Here is an 11,056-nt window from a genome sequence, read left to right on the forward strand (position 1 = left end):
TTATTCCATGCAATAAACTACAAATTAATTATTTAAAACTCATACAATGTAATTTTTTGATTTTTTTTAGATTACAGACCTCTCCTTTCTTTGTAGGTTGGAAAACTTGCAAAATCGACAGTGATCAAATACTTATTTGCCTCTCTGTACACACACACAGACACACACTATTTTCCAAAGTAGAAGTCACACCTGTTAAAAATTGCCTCTGGAAGAGAACAAAAGGCCACATATAAACCACAAAGGAGTATAAGTTACTTTTTGTATCATCAGCTGTTAAATTTTGAATTTTTGAACATTGTTAGAATGTGTGGTTTTTCAGTAAAAAGTCCCAACAGAGTAAAAGTCACAAGACCTCCCAAACTAAAAAGCATGCACCTTAAATTCTGGAAAATACAGTGGGTGTATGTATGTCTATCTATACAAAAATATATATGCAACACTTTTGTTTTGCTCCCATTTTTCAAAGTCTAAAACATTTTCTATATTCACAAGAGACCTATTTCTGCCAAATATTGTTCGCAAATCTGTCAAAATCTGTGTTAGTGAGCACTTCTTTGCTGAGATAATTCATCCCAGCTCACAGGTGTGTCTTAGGCTTGCCACAATAAAAAGCCACTTTGAAATGTGCAGTTCTGCTTTATTGAGGGGGTCTGGAGTCCCTTCATTCAGAGAGTAGTGATATGATGAGCGGAAAAAAACAAAACAAAAAAAAAAAACACACACGGTCACGTGACAAATGGTGTCACCTTGGGGCCAAAAAAGCATTTGCTGTTAAGCTGTCTGCATGTAAATCCAGCTATTTTATTTATTTATTGGCTGAAAATGCCAATAAATCTCAGCAAAGAAAAATCTCGGCAAAGGAGAAGTGCTCACTAACACAGATTTACATAGATGAAAAGTCTTGGTAAATTAAAAGACAGCAACTATTTGCGGCAAAGCGGAAAAGTGTGTGTGTGTGTGGGGGGGGGAGGGTCTGGGGGAGTTGGCCCCCCCCAGGCAATTTTAAGAATTTAAGTGCGCTGTGGTGCATTTTAGTGCATTACTTGGATTAAATTTGGAGTTGAAAACAGCTGTTAAATTTCTCTTGTGATCTCATGCAGTATGGCATGTTGTACCATTTTGTAGGAGTATACAACCCCTGGCAAAAATTATGGAATCACCGGCCTCGGAGGATGTTCATTCAGTTGTTTAATTTTGTAGAAAAAAAGCAGATCACAGACATGACACAAAACTAAAGTCATTTCAAATGGCAACTTTCTGGATTTAAGAAACACTATAAGAAATCAAGAAAAAAAGATTGTGGCAGTCAGTAACGGTTACTTTTTTAGACCGAGCAGAGGAAAAAAATATGGAATCACTCAATTCTGAGGAAAAAATTATGGAATCACCCTGTAAATGTTCATCCCCAAAACTAACACCTGCATCAAATCAAATCTGCTCGTTAGTCTGCATCTAAAAAGGAGTGATCACACCTTGGAGAGCTGTTGCACCAAGTTGACTGACATGAATCATGGCTCCAACACGAGAGATGTCAATTGAAACAAAGGAGAGGATTATCAAACTCTTAAAAGAGGGTAAATCATCATGCAATGTTGCAAAAGATGTTGGTTGTTCACAGTCAGCTGTAGCTAAACTCTGGACCAAATACAAACATGAGAAGGTTGTTAAAGGCAAACATACTGGTAGACCAAGGAAGACATCAAAGCGTCAAGACAGAAAACTTAAAGCAATATGTCTCAAAAATCGAAAAATGCACAACAAAACAAATGAGGAACGAATGGGAGGAAACTGGAGTCAACGTCTGTGACCGAACTGTAAGAAACCGCCTAAAGGAAATGGGATTTACATACAGAAAAACTAAACGAAAGCCATCATTAACACCTAAACAGAAAAAAACAAGGTTACAATGGGCTAAGGAAAAGCAATCGTGGACTGTGGATGACTGGATGAAAGTCATATTCAGTAATGAATCTCGAATCTGCATTGGGCAAGGTGATGATGCTGGAACTTTTGTTTGGTGCTGTTCCAATGAGATTTATAAAGATGACTGCCTGAAGAGAACATGTAAATTTCCACAGTCATTGATGATATGGGGCTGCATGTCAGGTAAAGGCACTGGGGAGATGGCTGTCATTACATCATCAGTAAATGCACAAGTTTACATTGATATTTTGGACAATTGAAAGGATGTTTGGGGATGATGAAATCATTTTTCAAGATGATAATGCATCTTGCCATAGAGCAAAAACTGAGAAAACATTCTTTGCAAAAAGACACATAGGGTCAATGTCATGGCATAGGGTCAATGTCAACGAGCAGATCTGATTTGATGGAGGTGTTAGTTTTGGGGATGAAAATTTACAGGGTGATTACATAATTTTTTCCTCAGAATTGAATGACTCCATATTTTTTTCCTCTGCTTGGTCTAAAAAAGTAACCATTACTGACTGCCATAATATTTTTTTATTGATTTCTTATAGTGTTTCTTAAAGCCAGAAAGTTGCCATTTGAAATGACTTTAGTTTTGTGTCATGTCTGTGATCTGCTTTTTTTTCTACAAAATTAAACAACTGAATGAACATCTTCCGAGGCCGGTGATTCCATAATTTTTTGCCAGGGGTTGTACACAGAATATAACAATAGTTTACAAATATAGCTAACTCATGCAAAAAACTTTATTGATTTAGTTTGTTTTTGATTGGGCTCAAAGACTAGGCAATTAAAATCTCAACATTCAAAGAACTAGTTAACTTCATAATGCTTTCAGACTAGATAAAGATACATAACATAATACTGATGAGATTCTGCTTAGGATCAATTCACTTTTGTATGCCATCACAGATGACATTACGATGTATACATATTATAGTAAATACACTCAACAAAAATATAAATGCAACACTTTTGGTTTTGCTCCCATTTTGTATGAGATGAACTCAAAGATCTAAAACTTTTTCCACATACACAATATCACCATTTCCCTCAAATATTGTTCACAAACCAGTCTAAATCTGTGATAGTGAGCACTTCTCCTTTGCTGAGATAATCCATCCCACCTTACAGGTGTGCCATATCAAGATGCTGATTAGACACCATGATTAGTGCACAGGTGTACCTTAGACTGTCCACAATAAAAGGCCACTCTGAAAGGTGCAGTTTTGTTTTATTGGGGGGGGGGATACCAGTCAGTATCTGGTGTGACCACCATTTGCCTCATGCAGTGCAACACATCTCCTTCGCATAGAGTTGATCAGGTTGTCAATTGTGGCCTGTGGAATGTTGGTCCACTCCTCTTCAATGGCTGTGTGAAGTTGCTAGATATTGGTAGGAACTGGTACACGCTGTCGTATACGCCGGTCCAGAGCATCCCAAACATGCTCAATGGGTGGTGACATGTCCGGTGAGTATGCCGGCCATGCAAGAACTGGGACATTTTCAGCTTCCAAGAATTGTGTACACATCCTTGCAACATGGGGCCGTGCATTATCCTGCTGCAACATGAGGTGATGTTCTTGGATGTATGGCACAACAATGGGCCTCAGGATCTCGTCACGGTATCTCTGTGCATTCAAAATGCCATCAATAAAATGCACCTGTGTTCTTTGTCCATAACAGACGCCTGCCCATACCATAACTCCACCGCCACCATGGGCCACTCGATCCACAACACTGACATCAGAAAACCGCTCACCCACACGACGCCACACACGCTGTCTGCCATCTGCCCTGAACAGTGTGAACCGGGATTCATCCGTGAAGAGAACACCTCTCCAACATGCCAAACGTCAGCGAATGTGAGCATTTGCCCACTCAAGTCGGTTACGACGACGAACTGGAGTCAGGTCGAGACCCCGATGAGGACGACGAGCATGCAGATGAGCTTCCCTGAAACGGTTTGTGCAGAAATTCTTTGGTTATGCAAACCGAGTGTTTCAGCAGCTGTCCGAGTGGCTGGTCTCAGACGATCCTGGAGGTGAACATGCTGGATGTGGAGGTCCTGTGCTGGTGTGGTTACACGTGGTCTGCGGTTGTGAGGCTGGTTGGATGTACTGCCAACTTCTCTGAAACGCCTTTGGAGACGGCTTATGGTAGAGAAATGAACATTCAATACACGAGCAACAGCTCTGGTTGACATTCCTGCTGTCAGCATGCCAATTGCACGCTCCCTCAAATCTTGCGACATCTGTGGCATTGTGCTGTGTGATAAAACTGCACCTTTCAAAGTGACCTTTTATTGTGGGCAGTCTATGGCACACCTGTGCACTAATCATGGTGTCTAATCAGCATCTTGATATGGCACACCTGTGAGGTGGGATGGATTATCTCCGCAAAGGAGAAGTTATGTTGTTATGTTTTACTTCTGTTTTTAATTAGGTATTTTAATTTTTTTTTTTTTTTTTTTTTTTTTTTTTTTTTTTATGTTGAACTGTTCTGTGTGAGGCACCTTGAGACGGCTTTTGTTGTAATTTGGCGCTTTATAAGCTGATTAAATCGAAATTGAACAACATTTTATTGAGTCTTAAAGTAAATAAATATGAAATTGGTTACTGGATCTTAATCTGGTGGATCCTTGGTCTCTGGACATAAACAGAAATAAAATGTTAGTTTTTGTCAAAAGCATTTCCTTTCAGACATTATTATTGGCATGAATGTCTTTCCATATCTGAGCTGAGCTCTTGCAGCTGCGCTGCAGGTCAGGTTTATAAAGAATGCCGGATGTCTCATTTTGGGAGGAAGAAACGTTTTAGTCGATTGTAGTTTATTGCCTGTACTGCAACGTTTGTAAGAGGTGTCCTTTTTTTAAAGCGGCGATTCGTTTTGAAGTTATTAATTCCGAGTAGACTCTGTCTCAGAGAGAGAGTCAGAGAGCCGTGTAGCATTTGAAGCTCGTTTCTCGACTGCAACAAGACAAGAGTCCCAGTTAGCGACTTTAATCCACGCAAAAATGCACATGATATTTTAATGGCTTTCAGAGGGATTAAGAAGTGGACTTACCGCTTCTGAAGAGCAGCGAATCAAAGAACCACGAGCCATTGAATTGAAGCATTGCTTCGATTCATGCTTTAAACTGGAGTCGCGCTGCAGAAACGGTTGATTACAGACGCTGTACTGCAAATCGTAACAATCCAAAATTATAGCGCAACGGGCTGTAACGCAAGTTTGCACTAGCTAGAACCCTGAACACACCATTTTATGATTTCTCAGCGATCTGGAGTTTTTCCGCTAAAATACCATTTCATGGATTTTAGGAAATAAAAATTAATGTTTTGCTAGTTCTTTTAGACGGCGAGTTTTTTGAAAAATCCGTCCAAAGACGGCGAATAAGCATCCATGGATTTAGACAGATTTGTGAATAGGAATGAGAGAAATAGGTTTTTTTGTGTATATTGAAAATATAGAAAGTGTTTTAGATCTTTGAGTTCAGCTCATGAAAAATGGGCCTTGTGTGAAGCACCTCGAGGCAGCTTTGTTGTGATTTGGCGCTATATAAACAAAATAAATTAAACTGAATTGGAGCAAAAACAAAAATGTTGCATTTATATTGCTCTGTGTGTGTGTGTGTATATATATATATATATATATATATATAAAAAACCCTCAACCGATATGGATTCTTTGGGGCCTAATACAATACAGATATTAAAGAGCATACATTAAAAATGGCAATGATTACTAATATTTCATTATAATACCGTTATGACAAAGAAATGTAATTAAGGTTTGATATTTTACAGTTTAATCATGAACTTTAATGTCAACTATAAATGTAACAAGCACATTTGGACACACTTTCCCATTCCACTGAATGGGAACCCACTTTTGTGTACAGAAATCACTGGAGGAAAATTGTCTCATTACACAGTCAGCAATAATGTACTCAATCTTTAATAGATTATAAGGACACCCTCACCTCACCCTTGAGGTATTCCATACGGACAACAGAAGGGATACTCCTCAGATAATCCTCCAGATTTGAGAAGCCCAACATTCTCAGTGGAATAGTCTCTCCACAAAGCGATCGATATTCTACCTGGACTCTGTGGATCGGTACACCAGACTTGCTGGACTGGAGAACAGACCTCAGTATTTTTTTGATGGATTCACTATCCAGCATCCTGCTAAAATATGAAATGAAAGAATGCACAGAAAGAAAGAAATCAGAATGTGCCAATATTTGAAATGTATGACTGACTGATGCGCTTCATCAGTGATAAATTTCCACAGAGTAAAAAGACCATAGGCTATAAAGACCCTGAAGTTAGTTGTGCTACAGTTGATTTGGTTGTGTTACACTAATGAGCCAGAACTCTAAATAAACCCCACTGGGGTTTATTAATTATTTTTTTTTTACAACCAAATCACAAGCTGGTCAGCACCTACCTTTTGATAGAAACCCTTTTGTGATCACAGCAAAACAACAAAGACAGCTAAGAACAAAATTATATTTCACTCACTAATATTTGCTGCTCTTTTCTAATGCAGCCATCATATTATAGAAAGACTTTAACCTACACACTTAAATATGTCAGAATAAACACATGTTAAGGGGACAGCTTTCTTAGAGGTTTTACTTAATTCAATACCAGTTAAAAATCTATTAGGCAAAGTAAAAAGAACTTTTGCAAGACTTTTATTTGTCAATTCCTCTGATGACTTGCACTGAATGGAATCATCCAGGGCTATACACACGTACACACACACATATATATATTTAACACACACACACACACACACACACATACAACACACACACACACACACATACAACACACACACACACACACACACATACGAGGGCTGTCAATAAAGTAACGGTCCTTTTTATTTTTTTCAAAAACTATATGGATTTCATTCATATGTTTTTACGTCAGACATGCTTGAACCCTCGTGCGCATGCGTGAGTTTTTCCACGCCTGTCGGTGACGTCATTCGCCTGTGAGCACTCCTTGTGGGAGGAGTCGTCCAGCCCCTCGTCGGAATTCCTTTGTCTGAGAAGTTGCTGAGAGACTGGCGCGTTGTTTGATCAAAATTTTTTCTAAACCTGTGAGACACATCGAAGTGGACACGGTTCGAAAAATTAAGCTGGTTTTCAGTGAAAATTTTAACGGCTGATGAGAGATTTTGAGGTGATTCTGTCGCTTTAAGGACTTTTCACGGTGCGAGACGTCGCGCAGCGCTCTCAGGCGGCGTCATCAGCCTGTTCAAGCTGAAAACCTCCACATTTCAGGTTCTATTGATCCAGGACGTCGTGAGAGAACAGAGAAGTTTCAGAAGAAGTCGGTTTCAGCATTTTATCCGGATATTCCACTGTTAAAGGAGATTTTTTTAATGAAAGACGTGCGGACGGATCCGCGCGTCGGGACGCAGCCGACGCGGTGCGGCGGCACAGGAAAAACACCTCCGTGTTGATAACCATTTGTAAAATCCAGGCGGCTTTTGATGGCTTTCAGTGGAGTGAGTATATGAGAAATTGTTTAACAGGCAGGACATGTTCCAACTTGTCCTTAAGGCTTTCAACAGAGGTGTTTTTCCTGTGGCGGAGCGTCGCGGCGGCTGCGTCCCGATGCGCGGACCCGTCCGCACGTCTTTCATTAAAAAAATCTCCTTTAACAGTGGAATATCCGGATAAAATGCTGAAACCGACTTCTTCTGAAACTTCTCTGTTCTCTCACGACGTCCTGGATCAATAAAGCCTGAAATGTGGAGGTTTTCAGCTTGAACAGGCTGATGACGGCGGCTGAGAGCGCTGCGCGACGTCTCGCACCGTGGGAAGTCCTTAAAGCGACAGAATCACCTCAAAATCTCTCATCAGCCGTTAAAATTTTCACTGAAAACCAGCTTAATTTTTCGAACCGTGTCCACTTCGATGTGTCTCACAGGTTTAGAAAAAATTTTGATCAAACAACGCGCCAGTCTCTCAGCAACTTCTCAGACAAAGGAATTCCGATGAAGGGCTGGACGACTCCTCCCACAAGGAGTGCTCACAGGCGAATTACGTCACCGACAGGCGTGGAAAAACTCACGCATGCGCATGAGGGTTCAAGCATGTCTGATGTAAAAACATATGAATGAAATCCATATAGTTTTTGAAAAAAATAAAAAGGACCGTAACTTTATTGACAGCCCTCGTATATATATTTAACACACACACACACACACACATATATATATATATTTAACACACACACACACACACACATATATATATATATTTAACACACACACACACACATATATATATATATTTAACACACACACACACACATATATATATATATTTAACACACACACACACACATATATATATATTTAACACACACACACACATATATATATATTTTTAACACACACACACACACATATATATATATTTACACACACACACACATATATATATATTTAACACACACACACACATATATATATATTTAACACACACACACACACATATATATACTCAACAAAAATATAAACGCAACACTTGTGGTTTTGCTCCCATTTTGTATGAGATGAACTCAAAGATCTAAAACTTTTTCCACATACACAATATCACCATTTCCCTCAAATATTGTTCACAAACCAGTCAAAATCTGTGATAGTGAGCACTTCTCCTTTGCTGAGATAATCCATCCCACCTCACAGGTGTGCCATATCAAGATGCTGATTAGACACCATGATTAGTGCACAGGTGTGCCTTAGACTGGCCACAATAAAAGGCCACTCTGAAAGGTGCAGTTTTGTTTTATTGGGGGGGGATACCAGTCAGTATCTGGTGTGACCACCATTTGCCTCATGCAGTGCAACACATCTCCTTCGCATCATCCGTGAAGAGAACACCTCTCCAACGTGCCAAACACCAGCAAATGTGAGCATTTGTCCACTCAAGTCGGTTACGACGACGAACTGGAGTCAGGTCGAGACCCCGATGAGGACGACGAGCATGCAGATGAGCTTCCCTGAGACGGTTTATGACAGTTTGTGCAGAAATTCTTTGGTTATGCAAACCGATTGTTTCAGCAGCTGTCCGAGTGGCTGGTCTCAGACGATCTTGGAGGTGAACATGCTGGATGTGGAGGTCCTGGGCTGGTGTGGTTACACGTGGTCTGCGATTGTGAGGCTGGTTGGATGTACTGCCAAATTCTCTGAAATGCCTTTGGAGACGGCTTATGGTAGAGAAATGAACATTCAATACACGAGCAACAGCTCTGGTTGACATTCCTGCTGTCAGCATGCCAATTGCACTTTCCCTCAACTCTTGCGACATTTGTGGCATTGTGCTGTGTGATAAAACTGCACCTTTCAGAGTGGCCATTTATTGTGGGCAGTCTAAGGCACACCTGTGCACTAATCATGGTGTCTAATCAGCATCTTGATCTTGACCTGTGAGGTGGGATGGATTATCTCAGCAAAGGAGAAGTGCTCACTATCACAGATTTAGACTGGTTTGTGAACAATATTTGAGAGAAATGGTGATATTGTGTATGTGGAAAAAGTTTTAGATCTTTGAGTTCATCTCATACAAAATGGGAGCAAAACCAAAAGTGTTGCGTTTATATTTTTGTTGAGTGTATATACACACACACACACACACACACACATATATATACATATTTAACACACACACACACACACACACACACACACACACACACACACACACACACACACACACACACACACACACAGGAGCCGCAATTTTCAAACGGCTCTCTTCATGAACAAATCTGTTCATGAACTCATTTTTTGAACAAAACATGCATCACTTTTCAAACAGTCTTGGTACATTAACACCAAGGTTGGGTAGGATTACTTTGAAAGAATACATGTGGATTACATGTATGTATGTACATACATTTGGATTACTTGTAGTCTGATTACTTTTGGATTACATTTCAAAGTAAACCCTACCCAACCCTGATTAACACCTCCATTGCAGTAAGTGGCAGTAATGCACCATGCTGGATTGTAATCTGCCAACAAACTCGAAAGAAGAAGAAGCAAGTGTTTAATAAATCATATTTTTGGGGACTGCGCCGTGGTTCTATCAGTTTATTTTGTTGTGGACATTTAAAGTTACTAGTTCAGTGCCCGTAGGAAGTTTGCATTCCTATAGAAAATTGGGATCTCAAGTTGAGTAGATTATGGGAAGGTGACCGTCTAGTGGTTGAGCGTTGACCTCGAGACCAGATGATCCTCTGTTCAGATGCCAGCCAGACCGGAAAATCACTAACGGCCCTTGGGCGAGGTCCTTAATCCCCTAGTTGCTCCCAGTGTGTTGTGAGCACCTTGCATGGCAGCACCCCGGCATCGGTGTGTGAGTGTTTGTGTGAACGGGTGAATGTGAGGCATAATTGTAAAGCGCTTTGAGCATCTGATGCGGATGGAAAAGCGCTATATAAATGCAGTCCATTTACGATTTAGATTTCTCTTGGATGGTCATATGAGGCCGTGTGTGAAGGTGGGATGTACAAAGAGGTGTACTTATATTTAGGGCTGCAGCTATCGAATATTTTTGGCATCAAGTATTCTATCAATTATTTTATTGATTAATCGAGTAATCAGATAAAAAGTACTTGTGTTTTTAAACAATGTCAACTGTGGCAGGGCTCTCCCTAAGCAATGGCACAATGTTGCTGTGCCATCATTAGGGTGGTCCAAAAATTACATGAAAAAATTTTTCTTCAATTTTCTTTTCTCTCACCCTCTAAATGTGTGATGCCTCATGAGAAAATATTGCTTGCAAAATATCTTTTAAATATCAGCATTTAGTGGTGGCACAACAGTGGTAAATTATTAAAATCGTGGATTAGGCGAATGCTAGGTAATAGCCTAGGAGTATTGAAAACATTGCATTTCAGTTTTCCACAAAACTTTATTTTATTATAATGTTGAAATTTACAATATAATATCATGAAATGTAGTTACAGTGTTTACTTAATTATACTGTATATGTGTTAATTGCGTTCCGAATATCAGAAAGATGTAGATTATAATGTATACTGTGTACAGGACTACAGGTGTACAACTGTACATACGTACTAACTACTACTGT

General features: G+C 39.8%; 1 protein-coding gene across 1 annotated transcript in view; it reads right to left on the reverse strand.

The window, feature by feature from the left end:
• LOC117526593 (tudor domain-containing protein 7B-like) overlaps positions 1-6,118 on the reverse strand; it is a 115,114-nt gene extending 108,996 nt beyond the window's left edge. Inside the window, exon 1 of the mRNA XM_034188652.1 lies at positions 5,915-6,118. Within this exon, the coding sequence (XP_034044543.1) occupies positions 5,915-6,118 (204 nt within the window). The remainder of the gene's footprint in view (positions 1-5,914) is intronic.
• Between the last annotated feature and the right edge of the window lie 4,938 nt (positions 6,119-11,056).

Source organism: Thalassophryne amazonica, chromosome 15, assembly GCF_902500255.1.
Source record: "Thalassophryne amazonica chromosome 15, fThaAma1.1, whole genome shotgun sequence".
Lineage (NCBI taxonomy): Eukaryota > Metazoa > Chordata > Actinopteri > Batrachoidiformes > Batrachoididae > Thalassophryne > Thalassophryne amazonica.